The sequence below is a fragment of the Agelaius tricolor genome, unplaced genomic scaffold (genome assembly GCF_023055355.1).
Source record: "Agelaius tricolor isolate 1412-34295 unplaced genomic scaffold, bAgeTri1.0.p SCAF_1, whole genome shotgun sequence".
In the NCBI taxonomy this organism is placed as follows: Eukaryota; Metazoa; Chordata; class Aves; order Passeriformes; family Icteridae; genus Agelaius; species Agelaius tricolor.
Genome location: NW_027269261.1, coordinates 65134503 through 65158049, shown reverse-complemented (window position 1 = coordinate 65158049; position 23547 = coordinate 65134503). Strand labels below are relative to the sequence as shown.

At 35.0% G+C, this 23547-nt stretch overlaps 1 protein-coding gene across 5 annotated transcripts in view; it reads right to left on the bottom strand.

The window, feature by feature from the left end:
* TBC1D32 (TBC1 domain family member 32) overlaps nucleotides 1-23547 on the bottom strand; it is a 74620-nt gene that overhangs the window by 5470 nt on the left and 45603 nt on the right. For all 5 annotated transcript variants that reach the window (XM_071437793.1, XM_071437765.1, XM_071437772.1 and 2 more), the window contains exons 27-31: nucleotides 18439-18564; nucleotides 11522-11605; nucleotides 3106-3175; nucleotides 2204-2319; nucleotides 1082-1236 (exon numbers count right to left, since the gene is read on the bottom strand). In XM_071437793.1, coding sequence (XP_071293894.1) covers nucleotides 1082-1236; nucleotides 2204-2319; nucleotides 3106-3175; nucleotides 11522-11605; nucleotides 18439-18564 — 551 coding nt within the window. The remainder of the gene's footprint in view (nucleotides 1-1081; nucleotides 1237-2203; nucleotides 2320-3105; nucleotides 3176-11521; nucleotides 11606-18438; nucleotides 18565-23547) is intronic.

Here is a 23547-nt window from a genome sequence, read left to right as displayed (position 1 = left end):
AAAAAAAAAAAGATTGATTTCTGCTGAATATTTTTCCTTCATTTTGTGGTGGAGTAAAACTTCATGGTATTTCAACTTGTTTTTTGTGTGCACATATCTTTGCAGTATGTGTGGAGGCTGTGAGCAAAATTCTATTATGTACAACAAAAGGAGCAGAGGTTTTATCACTATTGAAGGCTCTGGATATCAATGCCCAGTTCCAGCTAATGAATCCTTGGCAGCAGTGGTTTTTCAGCACTAGCAAAGTGAAGTAAATTTCAGCACAAATTTCATTAGGTTGGAATAACCTCAGGCCAGATTCAGTGCTGAATGGACCGATATCATCACCCCTCTAGTGAACAAGACAGATCACTTGGTATTGCTACAGAAGCCACCATGCAGAAGAAACACAGAATCTAATCTGTGCTTTTTGTATCTCAGAGTTCTCTGGAAGTCTCTACTACAGTTTAGAGTTCATGTTCAAAACGTGACAATGTACAAAGGGTTTTATTTTAAATAGCTGGGAACTCCCATAATGAAAGATAAAAACGATGCTTCCTATATTACAACTTCAATCCAGATACTGACAATTTAAAATTGTCAATCATACAGTCATTATTTATGCAGTAATAATTTTTAAAATTTACTAAATATACTCAAATGTATTAAGTAAATTTCAAAACTGTCACTAAAAAAAAAACCAAAAATCAGATTGACAGACTTGCTCTCTTACTGGAATCTGATAATTAAAAAAAAAAAAAAGTCATTCAGCAGTATCACTGACTTCACACAGAATTTAGTGCCACTAACAAAGCTGTTTTACTGCCAGCTTTAAAATTTATTAACGTTGTCTTCAGTCCACCTGCTACTTCTCTCCTTTTAAACAAAAATTTGAGCAAATATCAGATCTACATTTTTCCATGAATTTTTCAGGGTCATGTATTTAGCTAGTGGGGCTTAAGGATAATATAATGCATTAGAAAAGTAAACAAACAAACAAACAAATTGCCAAGAAAAAAAAAAACTAAGGAGATTAATAAACTCTCATTTTTAAACTTTCAAAGGAGCATTTCAGAAAGAAACAGGTTATAAAAATTCTTACGGATAAATGCAGTCTTGGTAGCCAGAGAAATGCTGAAGCAAAAAGACGTGAAAATTGCTGAAGAAACATCAGTGTCCTCTCCCTGTCTCCTGACATTATGAGGAAGATGGAAGATGCAAACCAGTCATAACCAGCATAGTGCTCCTGCAAGCAGCCTGGACAGGAAGGTTAAGGAACTTGGGCAGAGATCTCCTCCTCACTCTCCTGCAGCAACCACAGCTCTCCTCCTTCCGAGGTCCTTGCACACAGAGCCAGGAGCTGGGTTGTTAGACACGGCCAAGGGGAACAGAGCTGCACACAAGGCAGCATCAAGGCACAGTTGTCTCTCAAACTGAATTAAGAGAAACAATTTAAGCTGTTTTCCCCATATACTAAAATTTTTTAGTCCATATGTAGTCAAGCTAAAACTGATAGATTTAATAAAAAAGCAAGTAAATGCAAAAAAAATCTGCACCAAAATGAGTGTGCTTATAAAGTGCAAGAAAGGAGAAGAGTGGAGGAATAAAACAGGACTTAAAGTTATTGGGGAAAAAAAAAGTAAAAAGCCTTAAAAATGAGATTTGGCACATTCTGACTAATACACCTGAAGTATAATTTACTAGTGGTATGCAAATTTAACAGAGAATAATATAGCAAAGCTGCTTGAAAAGCTATTATCTGTTTTAATTTTTTTTACAGGAAGTTCCACGGTAGATCCAAAAGAACCAAAAGTCTAACCACTCCTGTTGATCTGACTACACTTACCACACTTATCACTACATGGGCAGTATCATTAACAGTGTTGGTATTGTGGGAGTACCACAAATACTCAATGTTCAAAGGTGCATTGCTGCAGGCTCTTTATCACATTCAAAGATGTGATCCCACTCCAAAACAGCTGATGAGAAAAGTGAATGTGATTTGCACTTCTAACAAAGTATGGGAACAAAAGGGTGAACATTTTCCTAAGTGCATTGGGAATGCATTTAACTTAATAAAATTTCGAAGTAAAAATGCTTTTTTAATTTTCTTTTTCTTTCCATAAATATAACACACCTACACCTCTATTAAAAGTACAAACCAGGAGTTCAAATTCCACTGAAATTTTTAGACAATATAACTTATACCATCAGGAAAGGATACAAAGTGAAGATACCACAGTTCTTTGCTGTTGTTTCAGAAACTCCTCACAATTCTTTAACACGAAACACAGCCCATTTTCAGCATCTTCTTTTAGCAAGTTTAAGTATTTTCCATATCTATTTCAAAAAGTTAAAAAAAAAACCTCTTTAATATTTTTTGAATTCCTAAAAAGGAAGAACTCATATTTAATAAACCTGTAAAAGTTAAGCTGTCATCAAGTTGTTCATCACTAAAACTATGCTGTGGATATACACATAGATCATTAAATAAAACTAGAAAGGATTCACAGCAAACATCTGCTGCTCATTGTTACAAATCCTCACCCAAATTCCCTTTAGTTCAGTTTTAGAGACAGTGGTGGGGACGAGCAAGTACTCCATCACACACAACTCAGTTTCTTCACGTACAATCTTTAGAATTCGATATAATTATTGTGTGTGTAATTATTATAATCAGAATTCAAACATTAATGCTAAAGATAGCAATCCGTGGAAGTACAGACATCTAAGCTTTTCCTTCATCACAGCTCTGCAAATTACCAGCCAAATAAAATGTTTAAATGACATATAACTAAGCTTAGCAAAACAGAACCATTTAGAGAAGTAATGCAAGGGAAAAAAAGACACATAATTCAGGATAATGCAATTTTATGGTAAATCTTACTAGCACATTACAATTAGTCTTTACAAAAATAGAGGATAATAACATACATAAACTGTAAAGATAATTTAATTCTGTTCTAATACCTTTTTCAATTCTAGTTAGAATTCATTTTCTTAAAGTTTATCTTAGATTAAATGCTATAAAGCAATGAGTTGATGGATTAAGTATTATTAAAGTCATTCCATGAAAATCAAACAAATCCTAGAAATACTCTAGGGAAATAGTTTAATACCATGTACCTGACTGTCATTTCAACACCAAGCTGCTGCACAGATGAAAGGTTTTCTTTCTTCACATCTGCATCCATGGCTAAAACAAAATAAATTAAATAAACTGTTACAAGAAATATGATTTGAACTGAATGCTAATGTAAAGCTCTATCTGTGTATGAATACCAACTCCGGAGAACTGTCTCCTATTCAAAATTATTTTGGTAGTGTTTGGAAAGGAGTCATAAAAAATCTCCATTCTTCACAAGGCTTTTTTTAAAATGAAAATCATCCTTGTTTTAAGGAAATCTTCATGGTTGGTATGGTTATCATTACATTTACAGCAAGCAACATCTTTTTCAGCACCATATCTTAGTAGAACTTTATCCTTTCTGGCCTAGAAATCAGGCAAGGCAGCCTATTCTGATCCACTTTCTACCATTCCAGAGGCCTTAAAATTTCCTAGCTGTAATTCCAACTTTATTAACAAAAATTCTATTCTGATATGAATCACAGAAAACTTTAAAACTGATAGATTTAGTAAATTAATTAAATCCTATATTTATGTGCATTTTTTCCTGCAGTAAAATATACCCCATTTTCTGCAGTTGTTTAAATTAAAAATCCAAGCTAGAAAAAATTAATAAATAAGGATTTAAAGCAACCACTGCTGTAGCATTTCCTCAAAATTTTAAATTCTAAATTGAATTTTAAATGGGCATTTTCCCTATCAGGTACAGGTTATCATCTAAGATAACTATACCACAGATAAAAATTGCAGTCTTATAATATTATGAGTTACAAAGCTGAGGGAATAAACCTTGAATATACTTTGAAAGTGCTGCTTAAAACCAGAAAGAAATGAAACAAATTAAAACCCTTATTAACTTACAATATTTGTTTAAAATGTAAATAAGAGATATGGCAGCAGAAGTTAAAGTATTTTCATGTAAACGATAAATGTAAAAATCTAATTAAGCAAATCACACAGTAACTTCTTATGTATTTTTCCTATATCCTCAGACAGAGAAATCAAAGTGAAGGATTCCCTGACTATTCATGTAGGTAAAGACTCTATGTTCCTGCCACATAAACAGGGACTAAGGTATTAAACATGAAATAGTTACAAGTTCAGTGAGGAAAGGACTCAAAGGGAAAACAAACAAACAAAACAAAAATAACCCACCAAAACCCCAAAAAATAAGATTCAATTTTCTCATATCAGATGAGGCAGGGCAAAATTTTTATGAAGAAAATAATACCGCAAAATACACTCGACAATGAAGCAATAAAATTCAGCAGAGTAAGTATGGCAAGAATAAAACCCCACTCTGTTTTATATTTTTCACAGAGAACAATAATTTGTGTTAGGGTTGTGAGAAGTTAACCTTGTACCTTTGACAATATACTTATACATAACAAATATCAACTGCTCTTTGAACAAAATTATCTTACTCAATAATCTGATGGGACTGAAACAATAAACACACATCAGAGAGGTTTTCTGCAATCCAAAGAACAGAAGTTCAGATATCTTTTGCATAGCATACCAGCAGCGCAATCTTTGGAAGAATACATATAACTTCACAGGGTATTTCAGTTAAAACCCCATGGAGATCACTGAAACATTTATAACTTTTTACAGCTCCTGTTCCAAGTTACCTGTTTACTCAGGCTGCAATTGCCATATGAAGTCAATATATTTTCAAGTTTGTGTGTGCAAGTGGGAAGGCAAGAGGCATACATACATCCTAGGAAATAGGGGGAATTTAAATGAGTTGGCTGTGGCTAATGACTAATTCAGTCCTAACAACACCATTTTTAATGGCAGCAGAGGGCAAGGACAGCAATGACCTCTAAGCTCCATTGCAGTCCTGCTTCCATTTTGAGGTTGATCCTCTTGTGGGTGGCAGTGCAGGTTTCCCAGTCCGGCAAGGGTGTAACAAAGAAAAGCTGTATCACAGCCCGCTGTGTGACCCCAGTGTCCGCTCTGTAACAGTTCACAGCAAGTACTGAATGCTCATTGTCCATTAACATTAAAAGAACACAACTGACTTCACTGATTTTCATTGACTTTTCTTCTCTATTGTAACAATTTCTTAGTGGCTGGAAGCGGCGTTTTTTTTCCACCACACTTCCTTTTTATATTTTTCTCTGTATTGTGAAGGAAGATAAAATTAACTTGAAGTCTGGACTGAATAATAATTCTCTATCACACAGTACCTTATCAAGGCAAAACCTCTTGCTTTCAGACACCACTGTATTCCACATAAACACAGCTCTGTATCCTCCTAATCCAAAAATTGTGGTTCTTTGTCCTGGGTCAAAAGTTTTTACTTTCCCTTTTGTTTATTACTTAACAAACTGGGAAGACTAGGCCTAAGAACACTGTAAAGTCATTTAGAATACACAAAGGACTACTTTCCACTAATTAAAAACTGGACCTAGAAACCTTAAATGCTCCATTAAACTTAGAAAATGCTATGAAAAACAAGTGGAATATTGCAATCCATGGACAAAAAACTTGCTTGTTGTGACTGTACTATTGTGATGATGCCCACATATCTGATTTAATGCACGGAGTTAATTTTATACAAAAATGTTTTAACAAATATTTTTCAATACACCTGATATAACTGAAAAGGTTTCATAACAAAAAGGCATGGAGAAAAATCAGTTCTCTAAATAAGAATGCCATTCATCGTCAAAGGCCAGACCACCGCTCTGAACTGTGAATTAATAATATGATACAGCACTCTGGCTATTATTAAATTGAATGAACAACATATTTTGGCAGCTTCCTTTTTATTTATCTTAAAGCAAAAAAATCTACGTTGAACGGATATTTCACACTTTTTTTCTTTAAAAATGAAAAACACTGTAAAACAGAAGCCAAAATTAAACTGGTGACTTGAAGGGTATCAAAATTCTCTAGGAGCTGATTTACAGTTTAAGAAAATTCTTAGAAAGCACCTTAATGGGCAGCACTTTTCAAAATGTTTTGTAGCATTCAGGAGCACAAAAAGAGACTCCCATGAGGCATGATTTTTTAAATTATTAAACTCAGTCTATAGTATAAGCACTCCAGCATAAATTAAACTGCCATGCGTAGTCCTGTGGCATTCTTTCTGATCAGCCTACACTCCAATTAAGTTTACCATTTATATTAAGGATTGCTTTCTTATTAATTTTTCCTCTTACCATGACAAAGCTTTTCTGTGGTTAATTCAGAAAATGGGCTACATAGCATTCATACTGAAATGACAGGATGCTAAGCTGAAACAGCTTTACAGCATGTCATGTAACTTGTATGGTCTTTGGATAATATATAATTTATTTCCCTGTTTAAAGTGCTGTTACACCAAAGACACAACAGGTTTCCCTTTTTGTCTTAAGTAAAAAAATATTACTAAAGCTGTCACTCACATTATTGGCTTAGCTCTTTCAGTTCCTGGTGCCCAGGCCAAATGGTTTTATGTCTATATAAATAATCTTTGGAATATACTAATGGATGCTAAATTTTAACTTCAGTGACCATAAGAAAGATTAGGTTTCTTGCTATGGATGAAAAAGACTTTTGATTCAAAGAAAATATTTAAGTAAAGGTTCTGCAAACAGCTGAAAATACCATGATAGCCAGAGCCACCTGCACGATTCTCACAAATGCTTTAAAATACTTAGAAGTATATAAGTATATTTGCTATCAGATTTCTAGTCTATGGCTTTGTCCATATAAACTGAAATTATGGAACTCATAATTTTTTTCCTTTGATTTATTATTTTTGTTAACAAACCAGCAGGTTTTCACTTACTCTTCAACAGGTACCTAAACACTAACCCTGTCCATTGGCAGATACCCAGGCAGGCAATATTAATCTTTATGCTATGCCAGTAACTATCCTTTCTTACGAAAGTTTTCTATTTTAAACATTATTTAGACTTGTGGCAGAGCAAAATTTATGAGTTTTTCTCCATAATCTGTTCTGCCATTGTGCTACTGTTTTTTCATGATGTCACCTCCTTCAACCAGGCTACTCATCTAGAACATTTCTGACAGTCTGACTTCACATTCATTGTTAGAAATGTCTATAAAATAATCCTTTTTCAAAGGAAAGTATTACTTTTGTTGGATTTGAACTGGGATTGGAGACAATGTAAACAAGATCCAAGAGTGACTGCTGGAGAATGGTGATGACTTCTCAGAGGTAACCTTATGCATAATTCTAGTTTTTGACTATCTGAAGTATTTGTTATGCCATTAGTACTCTTGTCATAACAATACAAGACCAAAATATTGATATCTAGAACTTCAACTTATGTAATGATCATCTCAAACACTCAAGCTGTTCCTGGCAACAGCTTCATTAAGAATGAACCACATTTTCCATCCAGTTACCTAAATTGGCAATTGGTAAGTGCTTTCTGATAACAGCCTCTTCAAAATGGTGGACAGTTTGAAGAAGTCAATTTATCAAATGATGCAGAAAGAATGGAAAAATTCCCTTCCTTCTCCTTCCCTTTCAGCACAATTTCAGGTTGTAATCAGTGTTTCTCATTTGCTGCTCCTTCTGAACAGCTCTATATTGATACATTCCCCCTGGTGTTTTTAAAATTTCTCAGTTTGTTACCTGACACACCTGACCCTTTGAAGATTAAGAGCTCATTAAATGGTAGAAAGCTCCTAGAGATTTTGTTCAGAGAACTTAGGCTTATCTAGGAGAAGGAACATACCATGACATTTGAGTTTTATGGCCAAGACCTGAAATCCCGGAGGTTCTGTCTCTTTGCCAGTAAATGGCAGAGCTGTTTCAGAGACAAAGTCCAGTGGAAACAGAGGATTCGACTGCAAGGTCATCTGCAAAAGCAGAGGTCCCAAAAAAAACCTGCTGATCACAAAATATTGCAGCAGTCCCAAGTGTCTGCAACACATCATGGTCTGCAACATATCGTGGTCTGCAACACATCATGGAGATCAATTAAGGAGCACAAGACACCAATACATTAGATGACTTCACATTTCTCTGATAAATGGGTTGTTTAAACCTTGAGAAAACTATGATATTTTCACAAAGTGTTTCTGTTACAGTGAACTGGAATTTGCTAACAGAAAGGGAAGAGGCTATTTTAGGAACTTCGTATACCTAATATATAATGCATGGTATTTACTACTACAGCAAATTTCAGTTTCTTGCCATTTTATTACCTATTACAGCTAGACACCAAGAGTTTGGTTTTCAAGGTTTTAGGGTTTATAAAGGAGAAAGAAAAAATAAAATCAAACTAGAAATTATTCATTCTAGGAAAGGGGACAGACAGAGATCAACATATGCACACATTCAGTCATCTGAATAAGCATCATGGCAGTATATTGTTGCTGCTAGCAGAAAGTAAACTTCATGTAAGATTTGTGTTACTGTTTATAATTGAATATTGCAACTGCATAGTTTTTTATCAGATATTTTTTCCTTCTCTCTTTTCTTGAAAATGGTAACAACCCAATATAATTTAATTTTTCCATATTTGCAAATTTTATAAGAGACTGAAATCCTAAGGGGTTCCACGACAGATGGATGACTGTGTTATTCTAATTACAACTAGCTACAGGTTTACAAGGCCGTCATTTTTTTAAGATAATCAAATTCTAATTTCAGGAAACATGATAAACGCTGAATATCTATGTGCTGTACTGAATCCACTTTCATGAAAAATGTGACTTTTCTTCATTGAAATGAAACAACTATTAGAAACTGGCTTTCAGTTCCTCAGACCCAAATTTATTTTGTTACCTTCTAACAACTCATTAGCTTTACCTCATACAAAAAAAGTCTCTACTGTAACTAGTTTTAGGATTTAGGTTAGATGGCTCTTTCAGGAGGATATGAAAAACATACGGTGAAATAACATGGCATTCAATAATTGTCCTTGAAGGAATTGCAATGCTTCATAAAAACTACCAGAAAACCTTGGGAAATGTACAGAAAGCTGGCCAATCATTATTCAATCAGTGAGAAAGCTAATTTTAAACAAATAAGGTCTGATAAAGATTTGAGTGTGTTTTGTTGTCCCTTTGGTACAAACATAGGAAGCATAATGCATCCTGGGTTCTCAACACACATCACCCTCCCTTCATAGGAAGGCCATACTGTTTAGTTTATGATGTAAAAAAGAACCCAAAATGAATGTCATTTTAGTTATATGACCCATTCTTAAAATCATGTCCTTTTACTGTTTCAGAGTAGAATTAGAATATGATCACAGATTCAGTTTTAGAGCCAGACTTTTGTTTTATGTCAATCAGCATGAATTTATTGGCCTAAACTAACTTCCCTGGTTAATCCTTATGGCTACACCTGTCTGGAAAAGGTGCTATGAAGACTTAATAACTGTTTTCCTATAAAAATTAAAATAAACCTTTGATGATACATGGTGTTTACCTGAGCAACACTCTTTTCTGGGCTAGAGAACTCTTCACAAAAGAAGTCTGTGATAATGCTGTTGCTGACAGGGAAAGAACTCGATAGGGTACCACCAGGCCTCTGCCTACCTCTTACCACCAGATTACTGACTACTCTTGAGAAGACTTCTTGTTATCACATTTCCAAGCTTTTATTCATTAAAGCACATGGAATATCAAAAGCATTTGCACATGAAAACTCTTTCTTAGACAACCCATTAAATGTTGGAGTCTTTATTTGATAACCGAACAGGCAAACTTATCCAGAATTAATGCCTAGTAGTGCCTGTATAAGACCCAAAAACCCCCTCATACAGAAAACACAAAAATAAATATTAGACAGAGTTAGTTTATCATTAAAAGAAAATCTTTAAGGCTCAAGAAAACCAAGAACTGAGGTTTTCACTATGTTATCTTTGGTTTTGTATCTACTCTTTTGGATTTTTCATTCTAGATAATTAATTGAACCTGCAATTATCTAGGGATTTTCAAACTTTGTTTTCTTTGAAGTTGACATTAAATTTTAGATAAATAATGCAGTGTTGATGCCACCTCTGTTTAATCAGTGGTTCGTGGTGAAATCAATTAAATAGAAGATCTAGGTTCAACTTTCCTGAATGTATTTTAAATCCCAACTTTGACCAGAAGATCGAGAGGAGTGGTTTAAAATTAAGGTACTTGATGAGTAAGGGAATGGAGTAAGGCCTACTGCTTCTCTTTAGAGATCTTTCACATTAGATGGAAGCACTTAGCTATCATAATTAAGGAAGAGCAGGCTTGCTGTTTTTGCTGGGCAAGGCATCCATTCAGAGTCAGATGTTTCTTTCTCCTCTAGTTAGTTTTTGCATGTTTAGCTTTTAAAGGAACAACTAAAATTATTATTTTATTAGGAAGTCTCAGAAATATGTAATTAGCAAGCCTTTTGAGTCCATGGAATTGCATTATTGCTCATTATGCATCATGAGAAGTTGAAAAGTTATACAGGACAAGACAAATATCTTGTCCTTGACAAAGGAATCAGTATCTTTTGAGAAAAAATAAAATTTTGATTGAAATAACTGTCTCATCAACAACTTTCATCATAAAGCAAAGAGACAGATTCTCAAATGAAATTAAGGGTATCCTGTTAGCAAGCATTTGGAAGGTAAAGGCCACTAAATATAAAGACAGCCTCTAAAATTTCTAAAGGGGTTTTATGCTTTCAAACTTTAAAGGCAGGCCCCAAGTCTCCAAGGATACTATATCTGCATACTGTGGATAGGAGAGTAAAATATCAGTATAAACAACAGACTCTCCCCAAAGCAGGCTTGATTATCCACAGTTAGTAACAGAATAAGTACTCTAAATGGCCAAACTACAATCTGAGAGAAGAGTCATGGACAAACAGTGAAGAATGAAAGTGCATCTTCCAGCAGATATTAACATTGGTTATAAATCTTCTAATTTTACCAGTGCTTCAAAGTATTAAAACACATTACTTTACACTCAGAATAAATCAGCATTATCATTCATCCTTTATTCTTGGCTGTAAGTGCAATATCTGTACAAAACTAACACTCAGGTTACTCTGGCAACAATAACAGTTCTTTAATACATATCCCTTAATACAATATAAAGTGTATACCTTTGTGGGGCTTTCAAAGGTGAGCCAGATTGCTTATACCATCTTAAATATTTATGCCACCAGCTTTGCAAATCATCTATAATAGTTGTCAACAAATACTCTGAATCTCATCCTCACCTGCTCTGCATCTTCCTCTTTCCATTTTACACACAGAAATGTGAAAGCCCATCACTAATAATTACCTGTTCTGTTCACTGAAGCACATAATTTTCTTCTCCAAAGTGAGGTATTTCCCAACAGTGAAGTAATGAATTTCTGAGCTGTTAAAGAACACTTTAAACAACCCCCAAAATGATACAGATACATTTAGAAGAAAGGCAATTTAAATATGAAGAAGCTGCATGGCAATAAATTATCAGGAGACTGACCTTTATAGCTTCCTGTGCTGAAATAACAATCTGTTTTGCTTTCAGAAAGATGTGACACGAACTTTTCAATTAATTCTGCCAAAACTGCAAGAATTAAAAATCCATTAAAAATTAGAGGCAACAAACAAAATATGGAACTACGTCACCTAACTAAATGACAATGTATGGGAAAAGTAAAGCTATTTAAATTCCTGCATATTTATTCATATTTTTATGGGGAAACAACTCAAAACATGCATTGCACTTTTACATTCCTAACACCATTTCTAACTTAAATTAAATTTTAATAGCTTTACTGAGAATATATTCAGTGTAAACAGAAAGAGAATCTCATATTATCTTCATATCCTCCAAGGATTACTTCAGAATTTGTTACATGGTTTCAATATGAAATGAAAATTAACCATAATTAAACTATAATATCTTACCACATTTGTCTGTGTATAGAGACAGGAAAGGAAAACAATAAAATGAACAAACCAAAAAACCAACCAAATACCCCAAATAAACTCAACAACCCACACAGAACAAAAAGCTGACACCATCCCAAAATTATGCTAGCAAAAGCACATGAAGTTTAAGGGCTGTTTCCAACAAACTTCAATATATAACTACCTATGCCATCACAAGATAAAAATTATTTACCTAAATTTATGCAATAGGAGTATTTAATTTTGAAAACTCTGTATTTAATGATGACCATAATGTTCTTCAGTTCTTGCTATGGAACTTTGTGTCTGCAGGCACTGCACAGCTAAGCCCGATGTTGACACCTGTTCACTATGGAGGAAATCTTATCTCCCACCTTGATAGGATGTTAGCCAGGAAGTTAGCAAGACCTCTCATTAACAAATCATTATCCAAACTGTCCTTGATGCCTCAATTCCCCAAGTCTGAGGCTATGGCAACTGCACACATGACATGATACATGACATACAAGTTTAAACTAACTACAAGGAAGCCTTTACACAAACTGCACAGAGGAGGCCCGCACGAGGCAAGCCATATTAGGAATTTAGGATAGCAGCAATGAACTTCTTTTATAAGTAAATGCTATCCTAAAACACCTGCTGTTGGCTCCATAAATAGGATATAAAGCATACAGGTATGCATACTGATACTTCTCACAAGAATGCAAAGCAAGGGAGCATATTTAGAGAGTAACAACTGCTGCCACCTGTGGGATTTCCTGTTTAAAGACCATGTTACCATTTCCCTGGCAGCACTTCCAGCTAATAGCAATGAAGCTTCAGCTCCTGTTCCCCCATTCTTGCACATAACTCCAGGCACCCACTGCCCAGGTGGGTTTGCTGGTTTTAAACTGAATAGTTCAAAGAATCATAGAATGGCAGGGGATGGAAGGGACCATAAGGAACACCCAGTACCACTAGTACCAGTACACAGACGGTGGTAGGAGCAGCTGCAGCAGCACAAGTGAGGCAGAGCAGCAACACATGCTGGAGGTGGCAATGGAGTAAGCTAGAAACCTCCTGAGCTAGCCATGATGACAGGAAAACTGATACAAGCAGTTAAAGAGCAGTGAATACTCTTTTGGGAATGAGGAGGAGGAGAAAGACAGAATTTCACCCACACTCTGATGCTTGTTATGCCAGAAAAACAATTCAAAAAAAGATATAATAAAGGTAATTAATTCTTCTTCCAATTACTTTAAGCTAACATACTGACATTAAATCACAATCTTTTTTGTCTTGATTAATTGCCTAAAATATTTACAGAAATTACACTGAATGAGTCCAAAAAAGAGTTTTTAAAAGGCTGTGTTTAGGTAATGCTAAAGAAGTTTCACTATAACAGCAAAACATGAATTTACAGTTAGAGTTCCAACTCCAATGGTAACAAAATTAATTTTGCATTGCAAGGGACTACTACATTAAAACTAAAAACCTACATGTGTAATTTAGATTCTTATGCACTTTTGCAGTGAAATGAAAACTGCTAATTAAATATAACATAGCTACTTTTAATCATGGTTAATAAAACACATGGGGCTAAAAAAAGCCATTTACTTTACAGAAGAGTAACAATTGATTCTTTTTTGAAGAATATACAAACTCACTAATCCTCACTAATATGCTTAGTGGAATTTGGCTCACAAACAATATAACAAATACTTGTGTAAAATGAGCAAACATGTCTATTCCTGCAACTGCAGACAGCAAAATGCAGAAATTAGACTTTAAGTTTGTAATTAGCTATATGTTTACTGTATGACTATTAGTACAGTGATTACTGAAATATGCCACACTATAATAATAACTGAGAACTACGTTAAGACTAAAATATCCCATAATTCAGAAAATTTAAAACCAAGTTGGCACATTGTACGTTTCTTCTCTTTTTGTCATAAGGTAACCACATGCTTGACCTAGAAGGTGAATACTTCAATTCAGTGCTTGAGTTAATAGAAGTGAGAGTTCAATGGCTAAGTAATAGTTTGAAATTCAAGCACCAAATTCATTCCCACCATTTGAAAGTATTTATCTAAGTGCCTATCAGCATCTTTGAAAATATTTTCATCAAGTTTGAGAGATGAAGACACACAAGAATGTGTCTCAAAACACAAGTGGTTAATACTTAAATAAATGGTTTTCACAGGACACTGCCTTTTCCAAAGGAATGTCCATGTGCAATGACAAGTAGCTATTTTATTTTTTTCTTTCAATACTACATCATTTAGCTGCCATTTGGACACCACTGTAGAAACTGGTTCAGTGATTCTTCATTTAACTGGAAAACTAGAAAAAAGACATTTAGGCAGGTTCATTGTACAGTACAGTCAGTATTGCTGTAAAAGTCAAAATTTTCAGGTAAAGTTTATGTGGCCTACCAACACAGTGAAAATGTTGATTTTCTTAAATTATGGTAGCTTGGTTGTGTTAGTATTGAAGTTTTTAAGATTGCAGAAATAATCTCATGGAAATTTAATTCTTACACAAAAAATAAACATAATTTTAATTTAGCTGTGTGTCATCATATACAAAATAAAGAGAAATGCTTTTAAATTTCTTAAATTACTGCAGTATGCTTATAAAATGCCTACTTTCCTCCAGGACTTTATTTTTCCTTGAAGAAGTAGTGTACAAATGGAAGGTAACTGAAACAGCTTCAAAACTGCAAAAGAACACTGCTTTAAAAAAAGCATGTGGTTAAAACTGTTTTAATAGGTAACAACCATGAGCACTAACCTAATTCCTACTCTGAAAGTTTTAAGTCAAAAAGGTCAAAAAGTAAAAATCATCACACTTTTAAAAATCCTCTAACTACTGCAACTGGATCATGTTCTATGATCCAGATGTTTCAAAGGAGTTTAAAAGAAAATACAAAGGATTTTTTTAACAGCAGTTCTGCTCTCAGGGACAAGGTGTGACTCTTGGGGATGATCCTGTGCAGGGCCAGGGGTTGGACTCAATGATCCTTGACAGTCTCTTCCAACTCTGATGAGTGGAAGGGATTCTGTGGTTTTGTGACTTCTGTTAGAGGCTAGAAATCCAAGAGTGAACATCTTGGACAGATTACTTTTTTGCAAGAGTAGTGTCAGAATTTTCAACTCCATCAACCATACTTCAGTTTAATAAGTATATGAAAAACAGAGTTAGCAATTCCATTACTGATGGCAAGAACAAGGAGGACTTTCAATTATTATACATTAAAATGACAAATGAACAACCTGCCTTTTCTCTGAAAATAAGAAAACAAGATAATAAAAATTCTGACAGTGCTTCCATTAGAGATGAACATTGCATATGTTATATAAATATACAAGTATTTTCTTTATTAATGGAAAAAAACAGCCCTTCAAACCAAAGCAAATCTTTACACACCTGCACAGACATTCATGTGCACTCACGTGCCACTGCTTACAGTGGCTCCAAACTGATTTGGGAGTCAGAAGAAAGAATTTGTGATCTGCAATTGTTTTTTCTGCATAACATAAAGACCCATTGTTTCACTCAAATTCTAACAAGCTTCCTTGGAAAATCAAGGACATAAAAATAAAAATGCAAACATCTAATTTGTATTATTCTAAAAACTTCTTTTGAAAATACAATATCAGCATTTTGTTTTCCTGAACTAAAACCACTACTACAGCATGGGTTCTTTATCCTATGGGGAAAGTCCTGCAGTTAGTTTCAACTTTTTGTTGCAATTGCTAAAGACTGCAGCACACATACATCACAAACAATGACACAGCCTCAAAGGCTCACTGTATTTTTTGTCAACCTGTTTTGATAGAGCTATCTCAGATGATGCAGAGCTCACAAAATATTAAAGGATTCCAGAACACTGTGTTTACTGTAACCACTCTGCTTCCATCAAACATTTCATTTATAAAAGCTGGAGCAAATTCCTATGTTTTACAGTGAGTTCTCACACGCAAGTTCAAGAGATGCTGTATTTTCTTTTCTTGGTTGGTTGGTTTTTATTAAGAAAAAACGATTTGGAGGTAAATTAATAGGCCCTAAAGAATATTGGAGATCTAAATCCAGATCCTCAGGGAGACAGGTGATGGAAAATCTGAAAGACTCTATGGAGCAAGTAATTTTAGCCAAGTTTACTATCCCTACCCACATCACATATGAATATAAAGCTTGAGAAGAATAAGATTTGGGGACAGAATATCTCATTATGAAGGGAAAAATGTTAGCATATAATTGATATAATCTCTGCAACACCCTTAATTTATTTTGCTTTGGGTTTAAAGTCTCCTAAAAGGGGAGTGGAATAAGGATGTTGAATCTGCCCAGAAGTCAGATGCTGATACAATGTTAACTGGGAACCGATGAAAAAAAAAGTTGCTGGAATGGAAAACAACATTCTCCCATATCTGAAGGACAAAAAGGAGGAGATAATTGAAAAAGGCATGGCTAAAATAGTCAAGATAAGATTCTGGTTCAAGAGAAAAAAAAAAGACAAAAAAAAAAATCACAAGTCACCTCTCAGACATGTGAACTATTTGAACATGCACTATGCTAAGCCTAGATTCATACAGAATAATAACTTTCTACATAAACCTAAGCTCTTGTTCAGAGGAGTTGATTTGCCTGCTTCTTTTTCTGCCAAAGCTTAGATGCAAATACACAGAAAGTTCTTTTCTAGATTTACTAAAGACACTTGAGGGAAGCCACAAATACTGTAATGAGTAGTCCAAAAGAAGCCAAGACATAACCTGGCCAAAGGCTCTCCCCATGGTTCTCTTGCTGATAAGAGACCCAAAGAAAACAAGGAGCTATACACCCTAACACCCACAGATCTGTGGCACTTTTATGGAAGGAATGACTGGAAGAATGTCTTTGTCATCGCTTTCTGTGCTTAGAACACCAGACTGTAGGAACTGGTTGTCTACAATGGTTTGTTTTAGGAGACCAAGAAAATTCCCAGACTTTCAGTCCTGACATATTAAAAGACATGCAAGCCTCAGAAGGTTTCTATCTCCTTTTAGCAGTTCAATAAAGCCTTTCAAAAAACAGATTTTGAAGTTTGAGAACAGAAATTACTTAAAAGCTACAGTCAGAGGTGATGCTTTAGCAGAGAAAACACCAGTCTAAGGACATCTCAAAAGCAATGCATTATCAAACCATTTAGCACAAAAGTATTGACCAAGTTGATGGGAGAGTAATCAACATGGGAAGGGTGAATTGCAGATATTGGTACTGTACAGTTTGCTCAAGAATTTTTTGATGGAGTTCAAGCAGGTTTTTAGATTCAGCATCTGGTAATTCTTACACCAGATCACAGAATATTTTTAACAAATCAATACACATTACTCCATACAGTCCTTGAGTCTAATGTTATCTTCTCCCATTATATTCTGGTTTAACTCCTGTTAATGTCAGTCCCCCTCAGAATGGGCCCAGTAAAGAAAGCACAAGTGTACATCTTTGTTCTGTAAACCATGGAGATTGCTCCATCTGTAACTATAGAGAAAATTTTGATTTCTGGGCATCTGGACTGAAGTCTCTCACTCCTCTGAAATTTGGGAGAGCTTTGCAAGCTGCAAAAGATGCACAGCTGTCTCTCGTAAAGTGGATTCAGCAAACATGATTTTGTCTGAAACCACAGAGCTGCAGATATTTCGCTGCTTCTGAAATATCTCCAAGCAGATACAGAACATCTGAAGAGATTTGCAACAGCCAGTTGTAGTAACTGCTTATCTAAATAACATAAAGGGAAACCTTGGGCACCTGTAAACAAGTTAGACTACATACTGACCATAATCAGAATTTCTATAGGAATAGAAGCCTGAAATTTCTGAGAACACTTCACTTCTTTATGGCTACACAAGCTTATATATCACAAGGGAATTATTATGTCTTACTTCAGGAGATTTATGTCATATGGATTATCTGTGGTTTTACTTTGGCTGCTTTGGTTTTTTAACTGAGCTATAGCACTGCTCCTGCATGATCATACTGTTCATTAGAAATGCATATGAAAATTAAGAAAAACCTGAAAGAACAAATTCTTTCATGTTTAGTATGGCTTAATTCTGATATTTTTTTACAGAAACTGCCCATTAATATAATTTCCCAACCCATGTTAACTCATTCACTAATCTCTGAGAAAAGTCTGTTTTCTTTCAGGCTTTCATTTTCATTTTCTCAGTATCTCAATAATGGACCCTTTAAAGATCTGGAACAAAGACTTGTATTTGAGCCCTCTTTCTCTGTCAAGTTTCACTGACAACATACAGGGATAATAGTCATAAAGTGAAAAATAGGACATAAAATGCATAAACCTTGCTTTCTTTGGAAAATACCATTGAAATAGTTTTCATAATCAACACAAAATTATGGACTACTTGTTTAGATAATGTACTCCTCAATGAAAATAATTAGAGTTGCTTAATAGTAGTCTTTTGTCTGTTTTCTTTGTTAAACTTATTAAGTCATACTCACTTGGTCCACTGATGCTATCTGGTCTGGTTTTCATGACTTTGCAGAACTGTTTTCTACAAATTTCTGCCCACCCAGTTGGCTTCTCTGGACTTCTTAAAACTCTTAAGAGCTTGTCAAGATCTTTATCTAGAAGAAATTAAAAATTAGTGTTATTCTATAATGATCATACACTGACAGAATAGTTTGAGTTGAAAGGGATCTCAAAGATCATGTAGCCCCAACTCCATTGCCACATGTATTTCTGGCAGACGTCATAAGAAAAGACTATATAAATATGCCTTTTCCTAAGACAATTAAACTGGAGAAGCAGTCCTAAAACTGATTATATTCTGCTTTACACAAAACATTCTCTTTACTGATGGGATTTTGTCCTTATTTTGGCTGGGGTGGAATTAATTTTCTTCACATGGCTGGTATGGGGCTATGCTTTGGATTTGTGCTGCAGATAATCTAGAGCTGATAATCTAGAGATGTTCTAGAGATCTGTGTCAGCAGAGCAGAGCTTACACAGATCCAGCCTTTTCTGCTTTCCTACTGCTACCCCAGCAAGGAGGCTGGGGGTGCATGGGAAATTGGGAGGAGACAAAGCTGGGACAGGTGACCCAAACTGACCAAAGAGGTATTTTATACCATATGACATGGTCAGTATATGAAGTCAGGGGAAGAAAAAGGGAGGGGAGGAACATTCTGAGTGATGTTGACATGATGACAGTTGACATGGTGGTATTCAAAAGCTGGACTCAATGATATCTGAGGTCTTTTCAAACCTAATTATTTCTGTGATTTCATTTGTCTCCCTAAGTAACCATTACAGGTGATGGGGTCCTGTTTTCCTGCAGATGGCTGAACACTTGCCTGCCACCTGGATGCAGTGAATTAATTTTGCTTTGTCTGTGTGCATGGCTTTTGCTTTTCTATCATATAAGCACAGAATAAGCCAAGTTGGAAGGGACCCATCAGGATCATCAAGTTCAACTCCTGGCCCTATTCAGGGCACCCCAAAAGTCACACTGTGTGCCTGAGAGTGTTGTCCAAACACTTCTTGAATAAAGGCTTGTTGCTGTGACCATTGCCTCGAGAACCCTGTACCAGTACCCAACCACCCTCTGGATGAATAGCATTTTCTGATGTCTAATCTAAACCTCCCCTGACTCAGCATCATACCATTTCCTCAAGTCCTGTCATTGATCACAAGTGTGAAAACATCAGTGCCTGCACCTCCACTTCCACTTGTAAGGATTTTGAAGACCACAGTGAGGTCTCCTGCAGGCTGAACAGACCAAATGGCCTCAACCACTCCGTGTAAGGCTCCCCCTTCAGACATTCACCATCCTTGCTGCCCTCTTATGGACACTCTCTTATGGCTTAATGTCTTTTTTATGTTGTGGTGCCCAAAACTGCCCCCAGCACAGGACAATCCCCTCCTTGCCCAGCTGACAATGCTGTGCCTGATGCCCCCCAGGACACAGTTCGCTCTCTTGGCTGCCAGGGCACTTGGCAACAACCAGGTAACTTGGCTCCCAGAGTCCTTGATGCTGCTATGAAATACTTTCTGGCCATCTGGAGAAGAAAAATAAAGATGGTACCTGACACAAAGCAAATGCACATGCACTCCAGCTGTGTACAATCCCTCTGCTGTTGGACCATTAATATTATTCATTTTTCATGTTTGCAAATACTTTGCTTGTTAAATAAAGTTTTTTCCATTTTTCTTGAAGGAAATTTTTTCTCCCAAACTGGTGGGAGGAGGGGCCGCTTGAATCTGCTTTTTAGAGGAACCTCTCCAGAGATTTCCTCCCTAAATTTGCCCTAAACCAGGACATGTGTCAATTGTTTGAGCCAGTCTATGGATATGAAGAATATTTGCTGGTACTTTTACTTCTTTATACCATTTCTATTTCAAAACATTCTTTTCAAAGGATCTTATTCTTTTTAGATTATTAGAATATTTTCAACAGAATTATGATTTTGCATGTAATTTATTTTAAGCTCATCTAAAGAACTTAATGATTTCTAATTAGTAGATTGTATCCCTGTCGTTGGAATTTATTATACAATACATAACATTTCAAAACAATCTTATTATAATAACTTAATTATTATCACTAATAATGCCTCCAAATTAATTAACCTGAAATTTCTTTGTTATCCTCAAATAAATAAGTCCTCAGTATCTTCCCAAATAACATGCAGTGATGCTTAGACTAGCTTACTTATGAAAATTTAATGTGAAAAAGGATTTAACTCTTACAGTACTATCAGTATGATTTCTAGTTCTTTCTCTGCCCTTTTTTGTTATTTCTGAAACAGTTGAGTACTGAAGAAAATCCTGGAACTGCAAAGAAACACTCCTTGATACAAGTTAAATAGTTATTTTACTTCCTCAAGGATTGCAGTAATTCAGTTTGGCAGACAAGGATCAGAGACTACAAGCTGAGACTTAATCAGTCAATGTACCAGAGATCCATGCAACCAAGATACTGTGGTGCAGTCATGTATTTAATATATCCAGTACAAACTGAAACTGGTATCATACTGTGGAAACTCACTGCAGCTTATTTTCTTCCAAGTAAACCATTGCTTCCCTTAACTTGTCATTAAATGTGGACTATCACTTCTGCCAGCAGGTCATCACAGTACAAAAAAAAAAAAAAAAGACAGAACCTTGGGGGGGTTTTTGGAATGACAATTGCTTCCAAACACTCATGATATCTCAAAAATGCCAGCTCACTTTCACAATTTAGTAGGAAACTACAACTTGCCCAACAGCATTACCCTGTAGCTGAAACTTAAGCAACAACATAGTTCTGGGCTATGTATATTATGTGTTACTGAAGGTAGGCTGTCACACTACCACTACCACTAGAGGTGTTCCAAACACACCAACACCAAGAAACAGAAGTCCTGCTTTTATTTCTTCTCTTTTCTGGTTTGTCACTAAATGAGTTCACAAGTTATCCTAAATTAATGACTTGAATTTGATTTTTTTCCTGAAAAAATACTAGACCTTCTGAATGGCATGAAGGATACAAGGCGAGGGAATAGGGGAAGGAGAAAAAAAATAGAAAGAAGAGAAAATATGAGGAAGAAAAGGTCTTAGTCATTTAAAAGCTAGCAAGCTTTTAAATATGGACATGATTGAAAAGAAGCTAATGTCAATTTAATTAATCTGCTGCACTTCTGCTCTCTTCTTTGTATGTGATAATATTTTGCCATCCCATCCATTACTTGTACTGCACATGGGTTTTTTTTTTTCTGTTTTTTTTTCATGGGATTACACAGAACAACCAATGCTAGCATTGGTTGTTCTGTGTAATCCCATGAAAAAAACCCAAAACTCCCACATTTACTAATATATGAAGCTATGAAATTGCACTATAAATAAGTTACACTTCCATGCATGTATGAAATCTGAACCACTGCATCATAACAGCAAGTTTAAATTGATCTCCCTTTTCTAAAAGATGGTGCTTTATATGTCTTCAAATAACTCTTCAGCTAGCTTGTTTAGATCTTCTAAAGCAAGTAAGACCCAGAAAAATTCATCAGTGTTTTATAAAACATAAGAAATGCAACAAGCCCCTTCTCATCTGACCGTGCTTTGTGGCAGAAGTGTTTTTCTGTGATTAATAACTAAGATCTGTAAATCCATGCATATCTTATTCAAAATCTAAACTGAGAGATTAATAACCTGACTACAATTTATTTGGCTAGTACATAGAAACAAATCCATATAGAGATATATAATTAAGGAAAGCTCATGTGCATTTCTCATAGACCTTACTACTCTTTCACCTTTTTTTACTTGAGTGGACTTAAAAGCAAAAGGCAACAGACTTTTACATGAATGTCATAGAAAATATAAAAAGGAGTACAAGTCAAAGAAGTGTAGGTGATAAAGGCATTTATGTGACATTATAAGGAATAATAGGAAAGATAATACAGCTGATCCTTTGACAGAGAAAATTTAAAAAAAAACTTAAACACTGCTAATACCAGGTATTAAAAAACAGAATTAAATCAGATTAAAAAACCCAAAGCAAACAAAACAAACAAGCAAACAAACAAACAAGAAACCCTCAATGAAATCAAACCGTAAAGATGGCAGCATGTTCCCATTAAAGTTAGAAGTTTAAAGCAAAGAACTCAGATAACAGTGGCTGAGGTAAATTGTCAAAATACTTTTCATAACAAATAACCAGACTTTTGGTACCAATTCTGGAATGTATGATTTCAGAAGAAAATAAGATTAATGAATGGTGGAGTACCCAAGTTTAGGGAAATGTTAAGCAGTGAATGCATCACTGCAGGAAATTTATGGACAATACTATTCAGCCACAGTCATTACAGTCATTACCAACTGTCATAACTGCAGAGCTAGAAGTAGAAAAGAAAAACATATTCTGTGCAAATAGAAGAGTGAATATTACAGTTTAATAGCCTTGTAAAGAGTTTAACTTTTAATAATCGACACTATAGTAATATTACAAGTTTAAAAAAAATCTTTACACAGTTGTTTCCTGAATATAAATATCACTCTTTGAAAATTACTTAATAGTTCTTCCTCAAATTACCTTAATAAAATAATATTTGAACAAATAACCAAGAAAAGCAACAGGGTTTCTTGCTGGAGTGTAAACAAGTAGAAATGGCATAATTAATTTTCACATATAAATAATGATCCACATAAATCATTTCAAGTTTCACTATAAGTTATCTTTGACAGAAGTGAATCGTTAGCATATGGCTATCCAGTAGTTTTCAAACTCTTAAATACTGGCTGAAATTATTAGAGCATATTAACATACAACCAACCAAATTTATTTTTCCATAAATCCTTTCCTGCAGACTCATATACCTCACAACCAAATACCCAGCATCTGTAAAGCCAGGACAGATATTTGTAAACATTGACGCACTGCAAGTTTTCCCCAAATACAAACATATTTTTGGGCGAGTCTGCTTACTCAAAGTGTCCTCAAAGAGATACTCTACTACATCAGTGTAGTTACTAAATTACAATAGAGACCTTTTTTATTCAGTGAGTCAAAATATGCTCTTGCCAGGGTCTGTGATCACTATAATAGTACAGAATAGAATAAAAGCAAG